Here is a 27230-nt window from a genome sequence, read left to right as displayed (position 1 = left end):
CTGACACCGGGGGCGTGATGGCAGCGTGAAACACCCCCTTTTAAAAGAAAAATGGGCAGGGTGGGGCGTGTCAAGATTCCGCTCCCACGACCCAGAGGATTCGGGTCTTGACCCAGAGAAGTTCCCAGGTATGCTTATCAACCTACTTGGCTTAAGCCAGTATACACCGCTGTATAGGTCAGTGCGGCAAAAGGAGACAAATGAAACAATTGTCTATATAGGGCACCACATTTGGACAACTACTCTGTTCTTTGTCAAACAAAACTGTATATTTTAAAAATAGCTAAAAATATATTAATAATCTATTAAAAGTACAAAAACAGTGATAAATCCTTGCTAGGAATCCTTACTATCATCTCTGGAAAATGGAATCCAGGGAATAATTATATATTGTGGGGAAATTATAGCAATAGTACACTTTACACAACTTAAAATATCACCCAATCATGTATTTGAAAACAGGATAAATAGAATATGCATGTTCCAATATTTCTGCGTTATTTAAAGCAACTGGTGAGTCCTGATGTTCTTCTGGTATAAAAAAAGATATCAAATCTATCAAATTGTTTCCAAAGAGATCCACCAGCTACAACCAGGGTACTTCAATGTCTGCACTTCCCTTAACAAATTTGATCTTATCACTAGAAAAATTAACTTCAAGCTGTAGCTTTCCTCTCTTAACCGGTACACAGAAGATCTTCACATAGCCAGAGCGGCGTGGAAAAATCTGGTCCATACTAAGAGAAGAAAAAAACATGAAAAGTTACAAGAATGAAATAAACCACTTAGACAAAGTATGTACTTGTCACCAAAGCACTTCAACAAACATATATCCATAAGAAAAAATGTATCCCATTGGTAAGTGAACAATGTGCACAGTTGCGCTCTTGTTTGAAAGATTATGGGTCAGGTTGTTGGGTTAACTTGGTTGCACAATGATACAGGAGCATGCTGTTAGCCAACACTTGTAATGTAGATCTTCAGCATAATTTATGTTATAAACATTGTATTTTATAGTAAAATAAGACTCTGCAACCCTGCTGTACAGAGGAGGGTCAGCAGGTCACCCCGGCTCCTTTTTCATTACAAGCAGTAGTTGACTATTCATTTCATACATGCATTGGCATCATCTGAGAAAGTCTTTTAGACTCAAATGAGGATACATCCATGATAAATGTTTGGCCCGGCCCCTCAGCACAGCCCGCAAGTATGTATAATGTCACTTTTTGAAATTCTAGGATAACAATATCTCAAAAATTAATTTGTAGTAAAACTATTTCTCATAATTTTTTTTGCTTAGTTAAAAAGCATTCTGTCCTACATTTTGTTACCTATGGTAAGAAAGGTACATAGTTAGTGGATTGTATTGGATATTGATACTAAATATTCACAAATTGTTCTGAGCAGCTTGAGGATGGATGGTAGAAGATACCCTGTATAACATTTGCCAAAAGTTTAGCAAATATTAATCAAAACATCCACTTTTCATTTAATTCTACTCTGGATTCCTCTAGATTCCTTGAGTTTACCACTTTTTTTCCAATATTTCCTATCTCAGCCTCAAACTCGAAGAACATGCCATCTTCTCATGTTTTCCTCAATCATAAATGATTACTTTACTCACTATACAATGATTGGTCCGTTTGGGGTTAGCCCAGCACCTTCAGCAGTCATGACACAGTTGCTGAGTATATCATTGGAAGGATTTACGAAGTTCAGCATGATACTCAGAGGCTGGTAGAGTTGTGGTTTTCCATAAATCTGTAGGAAAGGTATAATAATTCTAATTATAATAATGTACCTGGCTTTACACTGCATTAGTATTCACAAGTCTTACCAACTTGTAAGCAAACTCCAGCTGTGCACATTTATTCATTTTCATATGTATTTTTTTTTAAGGTTCTGTACGGAGCTCATTGTGTGTGATAGAGGACACAATCTTCATTTATTATAACCCCTTAAGGACAATGGGCGGTCCCAAAACCCATTGAAAACAATGCATTTTGAGTCCGTACATGTACGGGCTTTGTCATTAAGGGGTTAAATATTGCTAATACAAATGTACAAATAGACAATGATTCATTTTACAAAATTGTATCCGTGGTGTTGCATTTTAGTTAAAATAAACAACTGTGCCAATAAGCACTGGTGTATTCTTGCATAGGCTAACTAGGCCTCGGCTGGCAGATTGGGTGATGGTTGGGGTCACCGCACCAAAGTAAGGCTTTTTATTGTAGCCTAGATTATAACAATTTAAAAGGGCACCCTAGCCATGATATGCATTTTACTGCGTATGACAGCTTCTGTGTGGTCAGCACTCTATGTACACGGGGGAATCTGCAGAATTCCCCTGTGTGTAATTACCTCTTTATTAGCCCCCCCCCGGCTATTTGCCACGCAGGAGATGTGTTCAGCCAAACACTTTTCATGACACATAATATATACCCACCTCCAATCAGCTCAACAACTGAATCAGCAAGTGTTCTGTGAGGTTCTAATGCATACACAGAAAGCGCTCTTACTGATTTTAATGCAGTGAGTCAGTGGCACAAAACGTCGGACACAAAGGAGGCATTCTGCTCCAGCTCTGAAGCTCCAGAAATTTTTTTTCTTAGGGAGAATAATGCATTTTAAAGTACTTACAAAGTGAGCTAGAGCTAGATGCTAGAGCGTCCCTTTAATGGAATTACATGCTTTTTACACTGCTAGTCAACACTGCCACCTAGATGCCGTTTTGGAGAAATACAACTAGAGGTGTATATATATATATATATATTACATATTCAGAAAAATAGTGCTGACAAACTACTTGAAAAATGTAATTGCATTTTTTTGTCCATAATCATTTGACAGGTTTAATCCTTCCAGAGACAAAGAGTCTCAGTTGAGCCAAAAAATGAGTGTCTATTGTGTCCACACCTTTTGTATACTCAAAGAGAGCATTTTGCAATATAGACTCATCATCTTTGATGGATTTTCCTCTACTTATTGTAGCACTTTATAGGGCATTCTGAAAAACACCACACAATACAGAGTTCCTCTATGGTTAGCCAGTTCCATTAAGAATCTGTATCATCAGAATTAAGATAATAGCACAATAAGTAAAAAAAAAAAAAAAAAAAATGATAAAAAACCTCTAATAATTTCAGGTGGGTTTCTGCCCATGGGAAAATATGTGGGGGTAGCATGGCCATTAGGATTTACATACAGTGCATTTATGTAAAGATGAAATGATCTAAGGCATAAAGGTGGAGGAGGTGTTTGGAGTTTACACTAAGTGTCTGCGGGGAAAGGGCACGTAAGTTGGGTCTGGCTTGGCTCTTACTGAAGCTCTACCACTCGTCATTGCATTCACCATCTTGGCAAATCTTGCAATGCCTTAGGTCCAATTTCAAAAACAAACTTCCTACATATCTACTATCTACGGATGTTAAACTTACTTTGACATCGATGGCAGGCATTTCAAATATGATGTTCTTAACGGCTAACTTAATTTTTTTGGTCTTGAGATCTGTAGCCAATGCAGTGACTCTGATGTTGTTTCCTGATCTTACATATCTTTGATAATGGACTGGATGAAGCTGGAAGCTTTTTTCCATGGCTGGAACAAAGAAAGAGAAAAAAAAACACAAAATAAAAAATGCCCTCTACATTATATCAGTCTACTTTAATTTCCTGGAGGAAGGGGGCATTTGTCAGCCCCGTTGGTTGATCATAGGTACCCTCATTTCTTTATGTAATTTATTTAATTTCTTTGTTCTATTTAATGTAGCTGGGTGTATTTTGTTTTAGATGTGAACACACATGCCTTCCTCTGTAACGCACACAATTTAAAGTCGTATGCAAGCAAGCGGATTAGTGAAATTACGAGTTGTGTTGTAAGTGTTAATGCAAGAAGCAGCTGATGATGAGCCTTTGCGGTTCATTAGGCCACAAGGAGTTGCGTCTTTTGGTTCTGAAATATTCAAAATATAATATTTTGTCTGGGCCAAAAAGTGAAGAATGCAATATGCTTAAAAATATATAAACTATTGGAAGTATTGAGCTGTAAAATCAATGGAGGTCATTAATGTTGTTAAAGAAAAGTTACCATAACTTATTAATGGCTTTCATATTACTGCTCATTGCTATGATGTGTTGTTAAGTCTACAAATCTGTCTTTAAAAAGGGACTAGGTTATTTACCTGGCATTATCCTGAAAATATATGATCTGCCTAATTTTATATTATTGTGATAGTAATTGTTATTTTCTTTGAAATCAAGCCCTTAATAAGTACGGAGTAAATGAGGGCGATCCCCATCGAAATTAACGGAAAACAAAACAGCTGAAATTTTGTTAAATGTGTTCATTGGGTTTGCCTGCTGTAAGCGAGTTATGGCTTTCGCACACATTTTCCGGGAGTGTTGCCAGTAATTACAAAATATTGCTTTAACTGGGGTTACACAGTCTTAAACAAACTGTGATTGGCATTCTTGGCAGCATTCTCAGAAAATGTGGTTGAAATTGTTTACATATGTTAAGCATTCGGAGTGCGGTCAATCTAACGGGTGCTGCTTATTAAGTATTAGTAAATGCGAACTCCAGAAGAAATAATCAAAGACGAAAAAGACTATAGTTATCTTCAACCGAAACACCAATTTATATTAGAGAGGTGCAAAGATGAGGGGGAAAAAAGATCTTAGGGGTTCTGTGGACCTTAAGTTCTACTGGGAGGCTGTTCCACATACCCACCCCCTTACAATAAATTAAATCTACCTTACATTAGGACTTTAAGACTTTATTTCATTAAATAAAAGTGAAAATCTCAGGGGTCCTGAGGACCTCAAGGTTCTTCTGCTGGGAGTCTTTTCCATATCCACCACCCTCTCATTAAAGTAAAGTCTTCCTTAAATTAATTAAAACTGTATTACATTAAATACAAATAAAAATCTCAGGAAGAGCATAATTAATATGCAAATGACAATTAACCAAAATGTTAATTTACGTCTACAGACAAGCAAGGATTATATTATAATTTACTATGTGGACTAAAGAGGGAATTGGCAGGAAATTTCTTAGAGGAGTTACAGCTTCATCCCATAAACATTGAACGTCCAACCCCAGTTGTTGCTATAAAAGAGCTTGGCCCTTAATAATGCATGGTTAAATCAAAATGTATTAAGTGTCTCATTATTAAATTATGCAACATTATAGAAACGTGTTTAATTACAATAAGATTTGCCCTTAAAGCCTATCTGATCCCCTTACCTCTGTTGGGGTTTACATCCATGTCAAATTTTTCTTTCCAAAACTGTTCCAGAGGTTTCCCATTATACTGCATCTCTTGGGCACTGACGCTGACTGAGTATTCCTTGCTCTCATGGGTTTTGTTGAAAATTCGATAAATGAGTAAAATGCTTTGTCCAATCAGTGGTGACTCCACCAACTTCAAGGAGACATCAAAATCTAGAGCCACAACGGACTCTGATGTTTTATATGGCTTCGTAGTCTTCATTTTAAGGAGTGCTTTTTCAAACACATTTCTCTCTTCTTGAGAACCTACAAATGTTACAACAGCTAGTATCAAACCATGCGTTTAGATTTAAAGTATTTGAAATGATAAGTGACATGTCTCTGATTACCTTCCGCATACTTGTATTGGCTGGTTATATCTTCTCTGGTGTTGCTCCCAACACTTTTTGTGCTAATGTGTTTACCAATGGAGAGTGTGTCTGTTTGCCCTCTTTCCATTCCATTTTCTCTGACAACCCAGTGAATAATATCACCGTTGACCTCAGCAAACACAAAGGGAACATCATAATCCACGTCTACATCACCTTCCTTGATAGCTTTCACAGGAGCAGGACCACAGCAATATGTACCTAAAGACCAAAGAGAAAATACACGGTATGCATTAATTTGCCAAATATACAAAAGGAAGAGAAGGCCCTAGTCAGTTTCCGTAATATAAACCGTACCTCCACTGATCTCCTGTGGTGTGGCATCCAAAACCTGCCATCCATCATACCCTGAACGAAGATCCCGTCTTGCCATCCAACATTCATTCCAGACGTGAAAATTCCTAGAAAAGGTCCACAAAAATTGTATACAATAGCAATTTCCCCTCTTGCTATTGTTAGCTTGACTAGGAAGTTTTATGGTGCTCGTAGCTGGAGGTAGACCCCCAATAGCACTCATATTTGTAAACATGCTCTTAAAAAACACCTGAAATTTTTTTTTCCCCCAGGTCTCTTATTAGAGTGAGTTTGACTCATGAAATAGTTTCATTGATGTAAGTACTTTGTCTTTTGCAAGTGATATACTTTTCTCTAACACGGAACTATTGGTTAAGATGACAATGTATACACAATTTAAAGAGCCCCTTATAGTAGCAAATTACAGAAGAAATTCTTCCTCATTCATAAATCAGGAAATTATTCCAAAAGATAAAAATAGGCTTTAATATGTCTAATATATTTTAGACAGTTGTGTGTTCTTTTCTCACCAGACACTGTCTCCTTCTGTTGCCTCCAGTTTTTTTCCTGTTTCATCATAATACTCATCAACTGATAGACTGTAGTTTGTATCATGAGCAGACTCGAAGTTTGTTATGACTCTAGTTGGGATTCCTAGGAACCTCATAACTGAAGGAAGAACATGCAAAGAAACATCAAATGAATAGAAAAATAAATACATAAAATAAAACTGTGCATCTCCTACGTGAACCAAAATACTGTCGTCATCATTATTAATGCTGATAATAATGATATTAGATATCTTAAGGTATTACTAGGTGCAATTTCTAGCCATGTTTAGACAGATTATTTACCTGTACACATAACTCCTGCCAAGACCCAGCACTGGCCGTATCTAACAGGTCTACAGTTACTTCGAAGCCAGAGCCGCAGTATGGCGACGCTCCCATTCCAACTGCTTGGATTTGTGCCATTTCTGAAGTACTCATCCCAAGAGGACTCGATGACACCTTGATCATCATTAGAATTAATCTGTATAACATAAAAATACACTGTTGTTGTAAGACAATTTACTTAAACCCCATAACAACAACCAATTAATGGTTTTAGTGTTTTACTTTCATATTTACCATAGCAGAGATAATTCGACTGACGTATACAGGATCTCCTCTTTTCGAACAATCTTTTGCCGGGTCCTTCAGAAAACTGGGACTCATATCTAGTATCTTCAGGCAGATATCACCCACTCCATCCTCAAACTAAATCCAAGAGTTCAGTAATTAGAAGGCCAATGCTTATGCCCTCATCATATATTCCAGATTTCAATGAACAATCCAACAATTTGATTCTCACAGCTTTAAACCCGTTACAAACACAGTGAGCTCTCTCTCCTATTTCTTTTAAGGACTTGTGTAAACGCTTCTTTCAAAGTTAGGGAGATGTAATAGTTCCTTCACTTTCTTTAAACAGATACAGCAAAAAGAGGGACACCACAAACCTGATTCAGAAAGTCAGGTCAGAATATCAACATTTAGTTTGCATGCAACAGGGATCCACTATCAGTGTCCGCTCAGTGAAAAAGTATTTATTGTACATGTGCAGTAGGTACATAGTTATGCATGAATATTTGTGTAATTATGTCTTATGTTGATGAAGTGAAGTTCTATAGCTGTTTTAATGTACTACATAATGTTGCTGGGAACAGTATTTCTGGAACTGATCTATATTCCACAAGGAGCCATCTTTTTAATGTAGTATCTCATTTAATGGAGCCCTAGGCAAGGTCACCAGAAGTACCACTTTGGGTTTCCCAAGCTTCCCTTGCCATGCCATCCTTCCTTGGCATCCCTTAGATCTGTGTCAGTCTAGCTTTTCCATCATACACATCTCAGATACCTTTCTCTTTCCCTCCCTACATTTCCCTTCCCCTCCATCATTATCTTCCACTATCCTTTGACAGTTAAGGGTCTCCCTACCTTCCTAATTAACTTTCATTTGAATATGGCAATAGACATATGATAGGGATGGCCCAGGTGCAGACAGAGAAGACAGAGAACTTACACACTTTTGACATCAGCCTGGAGCTACTTGCATCTAAGAAGGAGGTTGCCACTGTAAATGTGGTTGAGCTGGGGCTAAGCCAGACCCCAAAAAGATCATCAAATCTATCAAAAGCATTGTTCCTTGTGAACCTTCTCAATATGTTCTCAACTTTGTCCTGCGCCACTAACGTTCTGAAGAGCTGGCGCTAGCTTGATCAGGTCTAAGCGACTTTGGGCCTATTTGTGTGCTTGGGCACCGCCACTTTTACTTCTCCGAATTCTACTTAACTCATCAATAGCTATCAACTTTTCAGTATTTGAGCTACAGTTGCATAAATGAGCAGTCTATTTATTTTGTACAAATGCATGTACAACATAACTGCCCTAAGGGGAAGTTTAGGAAGAAGAAAAACATTACTTAATACCATGGGTAGGGCCAGGACGAGCACAGAAATACCGTGACACTTCAGAAATTGTTTATTTTGTTGCGTTCTTCCATTGCATTGGAATGTTCTTTTCTCTCTCTTTGACTGACCAGTCAGTGTTTTTTTAAGACTTAAAGAAAAATGTTGTTGAATGCTCATGTCATTATTAAGACAAAAACATACTTCTCATCCAAATGCCTGTTTACAGTGAAAGGGAGTTAGGTATTATTCTAGTGATCAGGACCTAGTCAAGATATTTATGACAGAACAAAACATTATGTATTGTTTTTATTCCTGAAATGTTATTTCATGTGTCAGGGAGTGTTTTGTCAAAAATAAAAAAAATACATTATTTGACAAGTGTTTGTGAAAGGAATGTATATACTTCTTTGGTACAAAAAAACATAAATTGACCTCTTTTAGAATAAAGTGATTTACATAGGAGTTAGCCATGATCCCATATAAATATAACCATTTTTATACACAGATTATATTTTAATATTTTTTTCAATGGGAATTGTTATTTCTGAGTATCATTAAATAATATAGCATGTCTAACAACTTTTCATATTTGAGTGCACATTTCAAGCCTACTTTCATTAATATATAATACAACAGCAGCAACAAAAAGTGTTGCCTCATTACTAAAATTGGGACATTTGTTGAAGGGTGAAATTTAAACTTCAGACAATGAGTCATTTAGCTGTCTGTCGCCTTTTCCATAATCACTCTTGTCCTACTTAGTGTTAAAACTTAGAACCATGGCTAATCTTATTTTAGTTTACCCAAAGAAATGTGCATAAATTACCTATGCGAAAAGAAAAAAGCTAATCTCCTATGGATGTGGTAACCAAGTCTATTTTAGAGCTTGACCACTGGCCAGTAGAATGGTGGATGTAGCGTGTCCATATAGATCTGTGCAGAGAGGTCACAGGTATCAGGAACCTTGGGATTTGAACTAATGACCCGGATATTGGAGGTAATGTATGCATCTGTTTGCACGGGTTGCTATTATATTCTGATTTTTGACTGCTGGCTCCGGACACTGTTCACAGTTTCTTGTTATTCTCTGCGTACCTCATTTTACTATTATGTAGTTAATTATAATCTGCCTAATCTTTATGTACTGTGTTTGGTCCCATCGTGTATGACCTTGGCTATCCTGACCCTGATTTATCCATCATGGTCCCCTGTTGTGTGGTTCAATCAGAGATGTCTGGAAGTTCTCTAGTCTCTGGTCACCAGCCAGTTGATCTTGTTCCAGACTCTTCTTGTCTAACAATTTAAAAAAACTGTAGGCAGATAGCACCACTAATCTTCAAAACACTTCTAATTTAGAATGAGTAACATCTTTGTGAAATTGCTATAATAATAATAATAATAGGTATTAGTGTAGATCTTTTAACCCCAAATATGTAAAATGAGTGGAGTCCCATCTATATATTAGGAGTTATGAAAAATTGTCCCTATCTGCTTTATTTCAAAAGAGTGATTGTTTTCAGAGTGATTTTCAACAGAAGACTTAGGACATTTCAAACATTCCTATGAAATATTCTAAAGAAAATACAAAGGAATACCTGTCCAAAGTTCCATGGTACATTTTGGATGAAATCCTTGCTGCCTTGATATAAAAATCCATTTTCGTTCATTACGTACTCTTGTCTGAGTGTCTCGTTATCTAGGAAGACATCATCATCTGGAAAGAGAAAGCAAGAGAAGGGAGTTATTTATTTAATCATTATTAAACAATTAATAGAACTGGTTTGCATCTATCCAGGCTCTATATATTTCTTCAATAAAAATACATTCTGTTTTACAGAAGTTGAGAAAAAAAGTCTAAGAGGAACTAAGAGGAGTTATCAGGAATAGTTCATAGAATAAAAGTAGAATTTGCCAGGATAAACACAGCATAGTAATAATATTAAGCAATAGTAATAAATTTCATTGCAACCAATCCAAGAAAGGTCGAAAAGAATGATCAACTGACAAAAGTACATGTAAAATTTTAAGCACAAACCACAACCAAAGATTAATTCTTACACCGTGATGTCATGTGCACTCAGCATAGATCTATCTGACATACCAAATACATCTATCAAAAAGATATGTTGGCATCAGGAGCATGTATATTGCACAGTACTCTACCAAATAATACAGCAAGGTCTTGAATGATGAAACAATATTGGTAACATTTAATTGAAATCACATGATCAATGTGAATTTCCTCATTTTCTTATAATTAACTATTTCAAAGTAGTTTGATGTCTTACATGCAAAGACGTGTTAGTGGTTCCTTGAGAACTTAGTTGTTGCTACTTTATCAGCTAGTGCATGAAGAACAATATATAGAGTAGGAACCCAGTGCCAGCGTTTCTTGATTTGATATACAGATAATTCACGTTGACTCATCATTCTAACATTAAGCATATGTACGTAGGACTGTTTATTCTATTTTTATATGGTTGCTGACACATAAATCACTTTAATGATCCCTTTATTGAAGCCATTACATGCTGATAAATGTCAGAGGATGGCTAAAATAATTAGCTTCATCCAATATGTTTTTTAAGCATCAATCCATTTTTTTTTTTACACTTGTGCTTACCTGGACACCATGGGTTGAAAAGAAGGACAATAGTCCCCAAGAAGAAAGACTGTTGGGTTCCCCAATATGTTCCTCCCAGATACAAGCTATAGCGCCCAATGCAAGCTGTTGCCGGAGAACATATTTTGATTGACAGAGAAACTCCATTCCCAACGTCATTGCTGGTGTCCACCTCAGCGCTCCACCACTTGTTACCTCGGACTTCAGATACTGGAAACTGGGTTTGGGTGCCAGCCTGAGGTGATGGATATGGACCTGCAAAAGACAGTCCAACATATATAATGTATAATGTATGCACATTTCTTGTTCCAACAGGCAGAAGAGCTCCATGCAACACTAGGTGGTAGTGCAGAAAGAAGTGATCTGCTCCTTTGAGCAAATTAATTATTATGTACCAAAGTTTAAAATACATGGGGTTCAGCAGCGCTACTATCTCTTGAAGCTCCAGGAATCAGAGCTGATTTACTAAGCCTTTGAGTCAAAGTGTTTTTGGGAACAGCGAAGTTAATAATTCTTACCTATTATTTGTATTTAAGGAATGACTAGCAAGGTCTAGATAAGAAACCTCACCCTCCTGTCCATGTTTTGCTTTGTGAAGCCTTTGGTTTACAAATTTATTTCATCCTAGAATGATTTTACTAGACAAGTGTATATGGAAAAGCATAGTTTACCTGTTTCTGCTATAATTTTCAAGTTATCAAGTTTCTCTTCTCTTGCTCGATAGCGAAACAGCAGTGTTATGGTAAATGGCTGTCCTCGCCGGATAATAAGCTCTTTGCTCCGGATGGCTTGCGTTCTATGTTCTTCGCCATTCTTGGATTTATTAAAGTCGGTTCTGTAAAGTTCTGGAGCTGTTGAAATAGGGCTTATGAATTTTGGTATTTGGATGCATGCCAAAAAATCCCTGGTGTGCATATACATCTTAATACACACTCAATCAGATAACAATGTTGATTTTAGGTAGAACTTAAGTAGAACTTGTTTTGACACAGATTAGTATTTGCTTCATTTAAAGTGAACTTGCAGAATTTCGCAGCGAAATTCTGCTTATTCTGCAGAAACTGAATTCAGAATCTGAACATTCCTACTAAATTCATTGTGACAGAACCCTCCATCACTGGGGCCCCTGGAGAGGCCTGAGAGCCAGCCTCCTCCCTATCGACTATGGGCCCAGGCCTTGTAGAGACTTCTGTGTGTGAATACAGGGGTTCAGTCTGCTGATGTACCCCATGTTTTAGCACTCAGAGTATCAGAACTGTAACGTCAGCTGGACATCCTGTGGTAGGAAGAAGGCTGATTGTCTGTGCATTGTTAATTGTATAGGTGTGAAGTGTTTCCCCTGTTATTGTGAGTTAGCCCTTGTCTTAAGACCCCCTGTAGGTATGACTAGGTGTCACTGCTGCATACCTAATTATCAATTACACAACAGGTAGCTGTTAATCCTGTGAGCTCCTGTTATCCCTGTGTCCTGGCCATTGTCTGTCTTAAGCCAATTATATGTCTATCGTCATTCCACGTCTACGTCCCCAATTAATGTAATTATTTACGTCTCATGTCATTCTGTCCTTCCCCCGGATATTGTGTTGCAGGATTTGATCTAATTACTTCCTTCCTGCCATGGTAATTAGATCATGTGATATTTGTCTTGCCCCTTTTCTTACTTGTGTATATATAGCTCTGTCTTTGGTTTTAATAAAGGAGTCCTGCTTTCACCTCAACATGAGTGTTGCCTGATGTTTGGGGTGGGCTGTAGCCACACTGTGTAGCTAAGCTTCGGATAGCCACAGTGCCAATGCGGCTTCGGTGCAGCGACGTCCCTCCTTCTATCTACAACGCTGGTCCTGCCCGGTGCTGAAGGGGTTACTTGTTGGTGTCCCGTCAGGAGGAAGCAACGTTTGGCGGGAGTACCCAGTCGGGGTACAGGTCGGTCCCGTCACATTCATATTTATTTGTTATATAAATATATATTGAAACAATGTATTTTACAGTTATTCCTATAAATGTTGCCACCTACTGACTCACTATATTGAAAAAAATTAATTTAAATATTGGTCACAACGAGCCTTTGCCAGCATTCCCATCATGCCAGCTACAGCAAGTAATTAAAAAGGGTTGAGCTTGATGGACGCAAGACTTTCCTCAACCTAAACTACCATAAATGATTCTGAAACCACGCTATGGTTCTGAGTCAAGTTTAAAGGGAAACTATTAGGCAACAACAAAAAATGAATGGGAAATATTAAAGGAACAGGCATCTTTTTATGATGTTTTCATTCATTTGAAGTTCATTTTTGCTACAAATGGGGTGGTGCTGCCTGTCTGACATTACAAAGATGTCATCTACAAAAATTCTGCTTATTCTATAAAGACAAAATCTGGGCACGGCTGCCATTTAAAACTAAGATAAGCACCATTGTACTATTATTCCATTAATAAATGATCTCACTGCAATATTTACTTACTTAAAACACTTTTATTATTGCTATGCTTATTTTTATAAGGTCAGTGCTGAGCAAATCCAATGAAAATATTAGTACTGGCTCCTAACATTTTTGCATTCTTTCGATTAGCTGGCTGTTACAATTTTTGCATAATATCTTATATATCTGCATCAGATTTCATAACATGTGTAAAGTGTAAGGTCCCCTCAAACTATTAATCCTTTTTTTTCATTCGGAATTTGTCATCGATCTTTATTCTTAATATTTAGGTTGCTATAAAAATCATAATATGGTATTGCTGGTCCTTTTTAACAACATAGAGTCGAAATGCATTGTTCTGCTAACTCACTCCCCACATGTCTTAAGAGACATCAAGGTCGGCATTAAAGACAATATTTATTGATATCTAGTTAACCTTTCCATATGTCATGAGGGTTAACAAATAACACTATTATTCTCTTAAACCAAAAAAATACAGCTTAAGGAAGACTTGAGGTTCAAATAAGCACTTTTTAAATAATAATTAGACATGATGGAATTTTATAGGCATGCAATGGAAATGTAATCTCTGCCCTGGTTCTCTCTCAATAACTCATAGCATATAATAATAATAATAATAATAATAATAATAATATTGTTATTATTATTTATATAAATGTTCCAGTTGTATGTATCAATATAATACTAAAATAACCTTTAGTTGCTTGTCAGTGTTCTAAATTAGAACACACAAGACTCCATACACAATTGCTTTTAATACGGCAAATTTCATACAGCTATATAATACATCCAACAGGTAGATATTATCTATTATATCCAGAAAACAGAACACAATGTTCTTCCAATGAATTTTACATTCTGATACCTAGTACTGTACAAACACTCCAAAACCCAGGTATGTTGGAAACTTAGTCATTAACAATTCTGATATCTATAAAATAATATTATCTCTAATTGGCCTTGCATATTAAAAGAACAACCTTCCCAAGGCATAGTTAGAGACAAAGTTGTTTTCATTTCTTCTTAATTTCTAAACATCAGACACACATGTTAATGAACATGGTATTTATTTACCAGTATTATTTTTGCAATATCCATCGAAACATTGAATTATATTTAAGTAACATTTATACAACATGCTTGTAAAAGACAACGGAGCAGCAGGTAACATTATATTAGGAGTCGCTTGGGAATATACTTACGGAAATTCATTGTCTGCAGCTGTGTCTGCTTCCAACTCTCTGCTACTTATGAGTTCATGTGACAAAGCTAAGAAGCATCTTTCTAGAATGAATCAACTTCTGTTGTATTGTTGAACTCCTCATCCCAAGCACCTCCCGCTCCGTATTGTCTCTGCCCATATTCTTCTCGGTCTGACTGGTATTTGCTAAATTATAGGAAGCCCATTAATACACCAAAAATTTAATGCTATAGCACATCTTGTTCCTGAAGAATATTGGCAGAAATATTAAGTGGAGAAAATTAACTCCATGTTCTTTTTTTAAAAATTCCACCCCTTTCTAATTAATCTCAACCTGGCTATACTGCTCTAACATGTAGTGTGTCTACCATAGCTTCATGTGTATTCTTTGATAAACCATTATTGTGCATTGTTGTCCAAGTGGTGGTCCACAGGCCAGTTGTAACCATTCAGGTTTATTTCAACGCCTTGACTTATCAAATAGATTTGATTGTATTACATAATTAAATTGTGTTTGTCCTTTAGCATATGTTCCTAAACTGGTTTGTAATATGAATATGAGGGCTGGAGAACACTGACTTGTCCTTGATCTGGAAAATAATGTGGAGGAAGCAGATGGTCACAGCCAGATATACCACCACTCAACTGATCCTAAAACAGGTGGACAGTAAACCCAGATTAGGAGTGAAATAACCCATATTTCCTAGGGCATATGTGCTTTATTATTAACCTTGTAATAATTATTTATGATCAAAGAAAGCATTGACCTTTCATTATTTGGTGTTGAGCTACTTAAAGTACTTGTAAGACATTGTGTGTGGCATTGATGTAGGGATTTGTGAAATCTCATGATTACAAAAAGATCATTTCTTGGAAGTCAAATGCTGAGAAAATTCTCAAGATATAGGGAAGATAGATAGGCACAAATGTAGTTTTTCTTCGATCCATATAATGCTGCTCATTCATTTCTTAAATTTTTGGGGCATTTAAAATTGAGAGCACAGACGTATAGCATATACGTTCAAAGCAGTCATAATCCCTAATGTCACAGAAAAAAAATGTTTATTGAATGGAGATGTCTTGGATACCTAAAGATGCATACACTAGCCTGCTCTGTGATTTAATTTGATGCCAGGAATGTCTACCTCCTGTTTCCTATCAGCACAACCTTAATAATAACTATTAAACACAAATGACTATGTTGATTACTATGACATGATTTTAGCTGTCATATAATTAAATATGTTAACTGGTAAAATTACAAAACAAATGTTTAATCATCTTTGTCAATCAAGTTGAATATTTCAAAACGAAGAGTAAAAATTGCCCAAAGCAATTTTGAGATTCAGCTTTGAGAGGAAGAAAAGGAAAAGGATAGATTTTTTATGACTACTCTAAAAGTTGGAACTTTTTCTTTTTTATAAATTTTTCTATATAGTAGACCTGCCAATGATTGGCTTTTGAAATATTTTTTAGGTTCCCAAAATGTGTGAAGAATGTAATGTTCAGATTATTGATCAACTGCAAGAGACATACACAAGTTGTAACTTACTACTAAGAGAAACTACATCCTTCAAAGAGGGAGCTTTGAGTTGTCTGTGGAGTACAGTTGTCTCTCTTCGTATCTTCAACAGCCTCTGCCCTGCCTACATTTCCATTCTTTGGGCAATTAAATATTCCCATCTTAGTCTCGTCACTATGATTCTAAAGTCCTGAATGCCTAAATGAATACAAATGTTTATTTTTTTTTGCAATGTAGTAGAATAAATGTGGGCCCTTGGCTTTCTATGCTTTCTAGCATAAACACAGCACACCATACTGAAGATAAGACCTAGGAGATATCTAGGGTTTTGGGTTCTCCTATGCCGTTTGTCACACCAACTTGTGTAGTGCATACATGGACTTGCTACTTGGTAGAGATGGTATGGCCAATTTCAGTATGAGAGGGGTTAATTTGATTGTACAGTCATGTGGTGCCAAAAGGTTTTGGGAGATAAATGTGTCCTTTGAAGCTCGGACTCCAACCGGGGCCTTCTACAGGGTGTTAGGTCCTGCAGTGGAGCTGCCGTTTTGTCTAGGTTCAAATGTAGACGACCATATGCCTGTTTCCCCCTCATAATACTGGATTCTTTGATATGCTAAGTGACCACTAGCAGTCAGGAAAACCATCTCATATCCAGGTCATATCCAACACATATCAATAATAACTCATATATTCATTATCGTACCTCCTTGTGTGCATACCTAGAACGGGGAAAGCGCAGCCTACAAAAAGAGTACAAACATGACAGCGCAACGTAAACGGTTTGGAAGGAATTGTGAAGTCTATGATGGTCAGTCATATGTAGCAAGTGTGACATATCTATGGACTTCACAATTTACAGGAAATTCATAAATGCATGAATTATGGCTGTGGCGAGCACAGGAGGGACGATAAAATGAAAATAAGTTATTTTGACTGATATGTTTCCACTACTCAAGGGGGAGGTCACTTATGGTACACCTTCCCCCTGCTTATACCACCTCTGGGCCGGCTTGGAAACTCGAGATGAACTGGGAAAGAGTATAAAGTTAGTGAAAGAAGATTGGTCAGTGTGCTTACTAGGGGCCAAGATCTAATTTTGAGTAAGTTGCCATCTTTCCTTGCCGGAGCCCTACGGACAGAAAAACTGTTACTTGACCATTCAGTGAGTAGTTCGGTTTTCTGTAATTTTCTCCTTTTTATTTTTATCTGTTGGTGTAAATAATCTGTTATCATCTTTTTGTGTATGCACTGTGATTTTTTTATTCATAATAAATATTCCTTTATTAAGTTCTGCCTTTGTCTGGCAAAGACTTGCGTTACCTGAAGAGACTGTTTTATTGGTAATTTTAAATCACATAATTATTGTGTTAAAATATTCTGTGGGTTTTTAGTCTGAGTCGTTTGGGGTACCAAGGCACCCCATTTCTAAATTGTCTTGGTGGTGGCAGCGTTATTTTGATATTTGTTATATCATTATAGTTAATTGCGGGTGGTATTAAGGGTGGATATTTGTATTTTTATCACTATTTCCGGTCTAGGGCAGACAGATAGTGAATTGTAACCCTTTTACCACCATAACCAAATCACGCGCACGCTTGGAGTAGAGTGCGTTCGTGACACCGTTTCTATTCTGATCTTCTCTTATGAGTGGGATCAGTCATTGTTTATCTCTTATGTTGAGGAAGCCCTGCCCATGCAATCTAGACACTACCTAAACGGGGGTCACCCTTGCGTATATCATTTCTATATGTGTGTAACTATTGATACTGCCGAACAAAACACTCATTAGCTATGTCTTTAAATCATTTTAGATACTTATGAACAAAACACAGTCATTCCTCATTGATTATTATCATTATTCTCTGACATCTGTGTCTGGGTATGCTGAACGTTAAAAATAAAATGACAGCCTTTAATTCCGTAATTACATTGAGTGTGTCATCAGGGCACTTGACAATATTCAAGTGTTTTAGTGAGGGACTAGATAAGACACCCAACAGGTGCCTTTGTTTATAACCAAGGGTGGGGGAGGAGTACCTTGGAGGAATGACATTATCTTTATTCTTGGTATTTACCTTCATTCTAAAAAATTAGTAACATGGGCTGGGTAGCATTCCAAAGTGCCTCTGAATGCTTCAGGGAAAATATTGTTCGATAAAGGTTAGTACATTGACGGATAAACTGGGACAAGAGCCAAGGACATATACTGCTGCCAGATCTTACCACCCAGACAGTATCTATTGTACATTCAGACATGATGATAGCACACCAAAAGTCATGGGAAAAAGGGTTATCACTTGTTATCTCTACATTTTTACATTGCCAATAACATTCATTTTAAAAAAGTGTCGTCCTGGATGTCAGCCCTTGACATAGAAACATGAGTTTAATTGTTCAAGGAAAAATAATTGTTCCAAGAAATAACTCCTTTATTAGTAACCTGTGACATTAGACAACTTTCGGTTGTGATACATTTCGCTGGCCAAAGCACATTTTGTGGATCAACTAGATTTTAGACTTTCCCCAGTCAATGTTATGAAAAATAAATATGCCTTACCCACTCATGCTGTGTATTTGAAAGTTGGTATATTAACATGTCAGAGTGATAGGAGTATGCACTGATGGACACCAGGGCTGTCTTTAATATTGATTGAATGCTGTCCAAGTATTTACTCCATCCCCATCCCTCAACTCCATAGCATGCAATTACGATGTCATCACAAGGTAAATGAATGATGTGGGCCAGGCAAGTTTCGATTAGAGCTGGCTCTAGGTGTTCAGGCCCCCTGTGCGGACCACCCTTTTGGCTCCCCTGGTCATTATCCTCAGAGTACCTTTGTTCCCTCATTCACTGAGTCACACTTCTCTTTTCCCCCCTCGTGTAGTTCAGGTATAGATCAACTAAAAATCACATTCAAACTCAGCATCAAAGGTAAAGATCAAATAAATAATGCATGGAAACCCTAAATTGCCCAGCACCCAGATTGCACACATATGATTTACCCAGCATCCAGATTGCCCACACTGTACTTGCCCCCAGCACTTTTTCTTTTATCTCTCCTCAACGTTTTCTTATAATCTTGACTCTTTTCCTTTATCTCATCTCTCCCATTTCTCTTTATCTATCATCCAATTTCACTTTATCTCTCCTCCTATGTCACTTTATCTCCTCCTCCTCCTCGTTATTTCCCCCCTTTCTCATCTCTCATTATCTCTCTTTTCTCTTTACCTCATCTCTCCTTTTTCCTCGTTATCTTTCTCTGTCTCTCTCCCCTTTGTCCCCATGTTTCATCTTTCTTATTATATTTTACCTTCCTACAGACCTCTGTTTCAGTCCTCTATTGCGGTATGTATAATATAGACTTGTCTGATATATTACACTATTGTCATTTTTTTCTGTCTCTCTCCTGTGTTCTATTTTTTGGCTGTTTGTTTTTGATTGGAGAGTTAGGATATGGCTTTGAAGCTTGCTGCATTTTTTTAACACACTCCAAAATATTGTGGAAAACCTTGTGGGGCGCAACTCTATATTAATGCCTATGGTTTGGAGGGTTAACCGGTGTGACTTAGATTCCTCATGATTATAAATGCTGAACTATTATGTTGATCCATCAATTAATCTTTTTATTACATGTGTTAAGGGGCCTATAACTATTAGCTTAGGGTCTTTTAAAACCTGTATTTTCAATGAAATATGTGTCCCCACATATTTAATTATAATAGTCATTTGAACCCTAGCAATGGATGAAACTGATATTTTATGGAGAACAGATGGTTAACTTAGATCCATTTCTGAAACTATAACTTTAACGCCTGGGGAAGCTCAGGCCAATGTAATTTTTAACTGCATCTGTATTCCTGAAACTCCCTCAACATGAAATATTAGCTGTACTTCGAAGAGCCCCCCATACTCAGATAGATGTGGAAAAGGGGCATGACCACTGGCACATTACCAGGTAAGTCAGTGAGTGAGTATAATGAGTTACAATTGATCTGGGGTCTGGCAGCATTATTGCAGAGGAATATGTAGGCTGAACACGGATGGTACGTACCCTTTTTGCTCTTGGCAACATTTTGTCCCACCCTCCCTCACCTTGTTGCTGTTTTCTAGTGATTGCTTGCCTTTTTATTCTTTTATAGGCACAGTAGGATGTTCCAAGTAATATATCAAGTTGCCTTAAACATACCCTCACTGGCCACTTTTTTAGGTACACCTTGCTAGTACCGATTTGGACCCCCTTTTGCCTTCAGAACTGCCTTCATTCTAAGTGGCATACTTTCTACAAGGTGCTGGAAACATTCCTCAGATATTTTGGTCCATATGGACATAATGGCATCACGCATTTGCTTCAGATTGGTCTGCTGCACATCCATGATGTGAATCTTCCGTTCCACCACATGCCAAAGGTGCTTTATTAGATTGAGATCTGGTGACTGTGGAGGCCATTGGAGTTCAGTGAACTCATTGTCATGTTCAAGAAATCAGTTTAAGATGATGTGAGCTTTGTGACATGGTGTATTATCCTGCTGGAGTAGCCATCAGAAGATGGGTACACTGTGGTCATAAAAGGATGGACATGGTCAGAAACAATACTCAGGTAGGCTGTCGCATTTAAGCAACGCTCAATTGGTACTAAGGGGCCCAAAGTGTGACGAGAAAATGTCCCCCAGCTGGAACTCATCAAATAGGGAACGTTCTTCCAGTCTTCCGTTGTCCAATTCTGGTGATCCTGTGCGAATTGTAGCCTCAGTTTCTTGTTCTTAGCTGACAGGAGTGGAACCCGATGTGGTCTTCTGCTGCTGTAGCCCATCTGCTTCAAGGTTTGACGCGTTGTGCGTTCAGAGATGGTATTCTGCATACCTTGGTTGTAATGAGTGGTTATTTGAGTTACTGTTGCCTTTCTGTCATCTTGAAATCCCCATTCTGATGCTCAGTTTGAACTTCATTAAGTTGTCTTGGCCACGTCTACATGCCTAAATGCATTGAGTTGCTGCCATATAATTGGCTGATTAGCTATTTGTGTCAACAAGCAATTGAACAGGTGTACCTAATAAAGTGGCGTGTATATTTAACATAGGCACTGGCTCATTGAGTGCACGCAAATGGTTGCCTTGTTTTCTCTCCCAGAGGTTTTCAAGAATCTCCTAGATTCTTGTTTAAATGTCCAGGGAAAAACAAAACATCAAATTAATGTAACAAAAAATGAAAGTTTTACAAAGCAAAGCCACCCATCTGATTCAGCAAAATCATTATGTATCCAAACAGTCTTTAGTAATCTTATGACATCAGAAATATTCATTGTGGGTGTAAAATTTACTGTTTGATACACTACTCTGCTTGGTCTTACAGGGGTTGAAAGGCTTGTTAAAACAAGTAATAAAAGGACATTGCATGCATGCCAGATTTGTCTTTTAGTGCTGAAGCCAATTTCCCAGCTATTGGTGCAGCATTACTTACTGTATTACTAATTGTTTGCAGTAAAAATTACTACGTAACTGGGATGCTGGACACACCTTTGACGTTCTGGTGCCAATACTGAAGATGTTATAGGACCCAGCCCATGACCCAGCCCCATATCGTGGGGATATTATTCAGCTATGAATCATGTTATATAGAAATGTTTGACACAACATGCATCATGCAAGTGTCAGATTTAATGAGCATCTTAATATTTCCTTTTGAAAAGTATCAATATATGTCATTTAGCTGGGTTAACATATGTATGTTGAGGTGTTTGCACAACACACAGAAAAATATAATTTAACAATAATGCTTCCTGATGCAGCTACAGACAATAGCATTACATCGACAATTAAATAACTAGTTACCGAAAAAAACAAAACAGAATGTAATCAAAATGCCAAAAAAGAAATTTAAGATAATTATGTACAGGTTTCTTTTACCCTTCTAGAATTTCATATGACATTATCTTTCTCTTGTAGTTTTTATATCCTTCTTAAAAATGATTTATCGTGTGTATTTTATGCCCCAAAAGTAGTCATTGTGACCAACATTGTTGATGCGCAACTGCATTAAATAAGGACCTCCTCAAAGGTTAAAAAACCCCAAACTATTTTTTAGACTTTGCACGCTCGTTGTAGACTGGTCGATTCCCTTAAGTAAAAAGTTAATTGCATAGTTCCCAACTGTCCCATTTTTCCAAGGACAGTCCAGGGATTTGGGAGCCAAAATAAGGGGGTGCAAGGTCTGTTTCAACAGGCCTCTGTTTTAGAAATTTGTGGGCCTTCATAATTGTTAATTTCACTCCTCAATATAATTATTTTTGTGAACTACTGTCTGTGTCTGGATCACTATATAATGATAGGAGTTACACTGTACCCCTGTTAGTGTCTGGTTCACTATATAATTCATAGTCATACTATACCCCTATTCTGCATCACTAACAAAGCTGTGAGATGTGGGTTTCTGAGACCAACGAAAGGTCAGCAGACAGTGTCTGACAAAACTGACATATAGAAGGGGATCTCAGTAAAGTTTTAATCTTCAGGCCGACAATCCTTGTAAATATGTACAGAAATGCAGGTAATGGCTTCTACCAGACAGTATAATGAACAGCATTAGAATAAACAAGAAAGGCGAGGGGCTGGCTGAATACAACCTGATTAAGGGAGCCCAGCGGGGACAAATAACATGATAGCCAGCAGCAAACAGCATATACAACACAAAATACAAAAATACAAAATTTGAGGCATGAGACATGACAACCCCAGTTAGTGCCCGGATCACTATATAATGTTGGGAGTTATGCTGTACCACCATCTGTGTCTGGTTCACTATATAATTATGAGAATTGTGGTATACCACTGTTATGCTCAGTATATGTTGGTGTTGAGTTATACTGCAGCACCGTCCGTCTCAGTATATAATGATGGAAGTTATGCTGTACTACCCTCAGTGTCTGGCTTACTTTGTACCATCGTCAGTTCAGGTGTGTTGAATTGGTGGTGTGAAAAGGGACTACTGGCATATGTGCATACATTTTCATTTTGCCCCCCATTTCTCTCATTATTTCCAATCTGTAAATTCTCCGTCCATACCTTTCATTTATTTTTTTGGGGAACTAATGTTTGTTCTATGGTGTAGAGACAGCTCTCTGACTGAAGCACATATTGGTACTTGCAGTGTCACTATTGATATCCAATCCATCTTAAGGTGACAAAAATGCACCTGCCTGATACAGGTGCTGTGTTGCATCTACATTTTGCTAATGAGCACAATTATGCTAATTATACCTTTGTAGAATCATGCATAACCCCTTATAAATCATTTATTTTCCCACTCAGCAATTGTAAATGTAGTCATAATAATCAAATAATGATATTTAATAGTATAAATCATATTAAATTGTGCTTTGCTTACAGGGCCGTAGGAAGGGTGAGGCGTGAGAGGCAGCCTCCAGGACTGGCTGGGGAGATCACGGATCTCTCTAACCAGCTCAACAGGGCCCTGTGGTGAATCACATTGCTGCCAGCAATGTGATTCACCACGAAGCCCCTAAAAAAAACCAGTAGCGTATCTATAGGGGAGGGGATGAGCAGAGAGGCCACCTCCCCTGGGCCGGTCTTCAGGGTACTGCCGAGGCAGCTGCACGATTGAGCTCTCCCCAACCAGCCCTGCTCATCAGGCGCCCCTGTGGGCATTGCGCACCCAGGCACCATCAGCGCTGGTCTGGGGAGGAGGTTCCGACGAGCAATGCCTGTTGGGGAGATCACAATCCCCCTCTAACCGGCTCAACATTGGGGAGCGTCAGGTCTGTCAATTTAAGCCTCGGCTTCCGTGCTCCCTAATCACTACACGCCGGGATATGACATCACCCCGGGGCAATAGCCGGTGCATAGTGATCAGGGAGCACTAAAGCAGAGGCCTGGAGTGATAAACCTCACGCTCCCACCACAGGATGGAAGATAGAAGATGATAGATAATGGAAGATGATCGAAGATGATGGAAGAGGAGAAAAGTAAGAGATGGGGAGAAAGGGGTGTAAGGGCTGTGTATATGTGTGTGTAAACTGCTGTGTGTGTGTGTATGGGCAGTGCATGTATAAGACCACTTTAGGTATTTGTAAGCTGGTGTGTGTGTGTGTGTATGTGTGTGTAAAGACGGGGGAGTGCATGTGTATACACATGTGTATGGACAGGCTTGTGTAAGGGCACTGTAGATGTATATGTGTGTTTATGGCACGTGTGTATAAATGCAGTGTGTATGGGCAGTTGTAAGTGCAGTGTATGTGTATATGCACGTTAATGGGCAGGTATGTGTAAAGGGAGTGAGTAAGGGCAGTGTATGTGTATATATGTGTATATATGTGTGTTTGTAAGCTGGTGTGTGTAAGAGCAGTGTAGGTATTTGTATGTTTGTAAGCTGATGTGTGTGTATATGTGTGTAAAGGCAGGGTTGTGTAAGTGCAGTGCATGTCTATGTGTGTATTTATGGGCAGGTGTGTATAAAGGCAGTGTGTGTGTATGTGTGTTTATGGGCAGTCGTGTGTAAGGGCAGTGTATGCGTATATGCGTGTTAATGGGCAGCTGTGTGTAAGGGCAGTCGTGTGTATATGTGTGTTCATGGGAAGGTGTGTGTAAAGGCAATGTGTATAGGCAGTGTGTGTTTATGGAATGTCATGTGCAAGGGCAGTGTATGCGTATATATGCGTGTTAATGGGCAGGTGTGTGTGAAGGCAGTGTGTAAGGGCAGTTTAAATAAAATAACCTCTGTAAAATAATAACTGGGGGGCACAATTTTCCATTCTTGCCTCGAGCACAAATTGAGCTAGCTATGGCTCTGTTTGCTTAATTCAAATAACACAAAAAACATAAAGGTATAGTAATATAGTGTAATAATATACTTGGTATATTCCGTCCAAGTTTCCCAAGTACAATTCTTGCAATCAAACATTTTATTAATTGTATATTTCATGCAACCACAAATGTGCAGCAAAAGTCACGCTGTATTTTTATTTGAAACAAAGGAATATAACAAAAATGGTCTTGAATAGTCTTTTAAACAAAAAATGCTGTGTACAAAAAATCAACAGCCATCCAAGTATGGATGCAGGTGGTTGTCAAAAATGTGCAGAGAATTGCACAAAGCAATATCCACTTGGTTTAGGACATCAGGCTCAGGACACAAGAATGTGTTGTCTAGGAGGCACCATGTCCATCAGATCTCTCCACGGGACGTAGTACATATCCATGGAAACCAACAAGCAACCCTAACATAAAAATGTTAGAAAGAGTAATCATGTAGAACAACAGAATGTATGGGTTTTTTTTTTTTGTTTCTGTTACTTTTACTAATACTCCACAGAGGGATCGGTTGCCCAAATAACTCTTGGGAATTCAAGTATACCTGACCTTGATTTTTTTTTGTAATGCCCATATTGTAGTCTTGAACGAAGTGTAACCCTTTGTTTTCTCTGGACAAGGTAAGATGGCTTCTTCACTGATCATCATTCTCTTTTGCACTAGTCACACGGGACTTGTGGCTTGTACAGCAGATCACCATGCAATGCCACCCCCTCACGAAAAAAGTAGGCAAACGGTAAGGGAACATAGTGACGACTAAGGGAAGGGCATAGCAGAGTTTGAGGGGCTGAGGTGCAAAGACTGATAGGGACAATATATGGGCTGTGGGGGAGGGCATGGTTACAGAGCAAATGCTCTGAAAAATATCCCTCATCTTTAATTCGAGGTCATCTTTAAATAGAGGTCTACAAGACTAAGATCGAGAAACCCTGCATCGCTGCAGGGGAGCTGGATCCTCCTCTATGGCAGTCGGTGGGCGTCTGTGCGATGCGTGCAGACAACTTCCGCTGCTGCTGGCACTTCCTCTGGGGCACCATAGAAGCCCTGGCGGAAGTGCCGCCAGCAGCAGAGGGTGTCGGTGTATTGGCATTTTAGTATGTGTTAGTCTGTGTGTAAATATGTGCATGGTACTTGTGGGGAGGGACACCAAACAAATCTTGCACCCAGCATCACACCAACTGGTGGCAATTCAATGTGTCTCATTTTACATAATATTTCTTGTTAAGTTACTATTTTCAGCTGATGTTTTTCACTGATAATTCCATAGATATAATGTGAACAAACCTGAGTTACTGTAATTGCTGATTCTTGAAGACTGACGTTAACAAGTGTTGGCATTGGAATACCTTTACGAAGACCATCTGAGGGGAAAAAAAGACATAGATAAGGGTTATGATTTCCAAACAAAAAAACAAAACTTCAGGATTCAATAGCGACAGAGAAGACTTTTTATAGAGTTTGTGACCTTATGTACAGGGACACGCAATGGAGGGTGCTGGAGGTGTTACTCTGTGGTAGGAGGGCAGCATTTCGCACACTGGTTGAGGCCTGCATTAAGGATAGAGGTCCATGCGAGGTTGGGGATGAGGCAGCTGTCAGCTGCACTGCTGGATATGTGTATGTGAATGTGTTAGAGAGACTATGTGTTAGTGTATGGGGTTGCAGAATGGGTATCCATATTAGAGTGAGTTTGTGTGCATGTGTTTTAGTGTATGGTGTTTGCATGTGTTATTCTGAAGCATTAGAATATGTTAGTGTATGGCTTTAGTGTGTGTTACTGTGTGATATTACATAACCAATAAAGTCGCTTGTACGGACCTTTAACTGTTGGAGCAGGGAGACCAGTAATCCCTGCCGGCCAAGTTGCGGCACCAGGATTTTAAAAGTCTGTACGAGCGACTCTATTGGTCGCCAGCAGGGGGCTCGTCTGCCATCAACCAATGAAGTACAGGTGTACTTCACTGGTTGATGGCAGAGGAGGCCCCTGCATCTGTATTATCAGATTCATATACTATCTTTGCAAATGTTTTTCATCCCAACACATTTACCAAATTGTATTTTTTGTTCATCGGATTATTCCAACCTCCATTACCAATTACCGGTACTATTAAAGGATAATACATTTTATCCAAAGAAATAGAATAGTACAAGGCCTTATTTTTGGACTATATCCCAATGACACATTTTTTTTACAATTCCTCAGTAGCATGTTG

The 27230-nt window shown here is 38.2% G+C and overlaps 1 protein-coding gene across 1 annotated transcript in view; it reads right to left on the bottom strand.

Annotated features, from left to right (window-relative positions):
* Positions 1 to 586: 586 nt before the first annotated feature.
* Positions 587 to 27230, bottom strand: part of LOC149278825 (protein-glutamine gamma-glutamyltransferase 5-like) — a 37473-nt gene continuing 10829 nt past the window's right edge. Inside the window, exons 11-21 of the mRNA XM_089501705.1 lie at positions 11699 to 11878; positions 10000 to 10118; positions 7086 to 7214; positions 6810 to 6987; positions 6486 to 6624; positions 5959 to 6062; positions 5623 to 5862; positions 5249 to 5539; positions 3441 to 3601; positions 1625 to 1761; positions 587 to 737 (exon numbers count right to left, since the gene is read on the bottom strand). Coding sequence (XP_089357831.1) covers positions 587 to 737; positions 1625 to 1761; positions 3441 to 3601; positions 5249 to 5539; positions 5623 to 5862; positions 5959 to 6062; positions 6486 to 6624; positions 6810 to 6987; positions 7086 to 7214; positions 10000 to 10118; positions 11699 to 11878 — 1829 coding nt within the window. The remainder of the gene's footprint in view (positions 738 to 1624; positions 1762 to 3440; positions 3602 to 5248; positions 5540 to 5622; positions 5863 to 5958; positions 6063 to 6485; positions 6625 to 6809; positions 6988 to 7085; positions 7215 to 9999; positions 10119 to 11698; positions 11879 to 27230) is intronic.

The sequence above is a fragment of the Sceloporus occidentalis genome, unplaced genomic scaffold, assembly GCF_023333645.1.
Source record: "Sceloporus occidentalis isolate IW3139 unplaced genomic scaffold, rSceOcc1.0.p SCAF_179, whole genome shotgun sequence".
In the NCBI taxonomy this organism is placed as follows: Eukaryota; Metazoa; Chordata; class Lepidosauria; order Squamata; family Phrynosomatidae; genus Sceloporus; species Sceloporus occidentalis.
The sequence above is the reverse complement of the archived record's forward strand: the minus strand, read 5'-3'. Positions and strand labels throughout refer to the sequence as shown.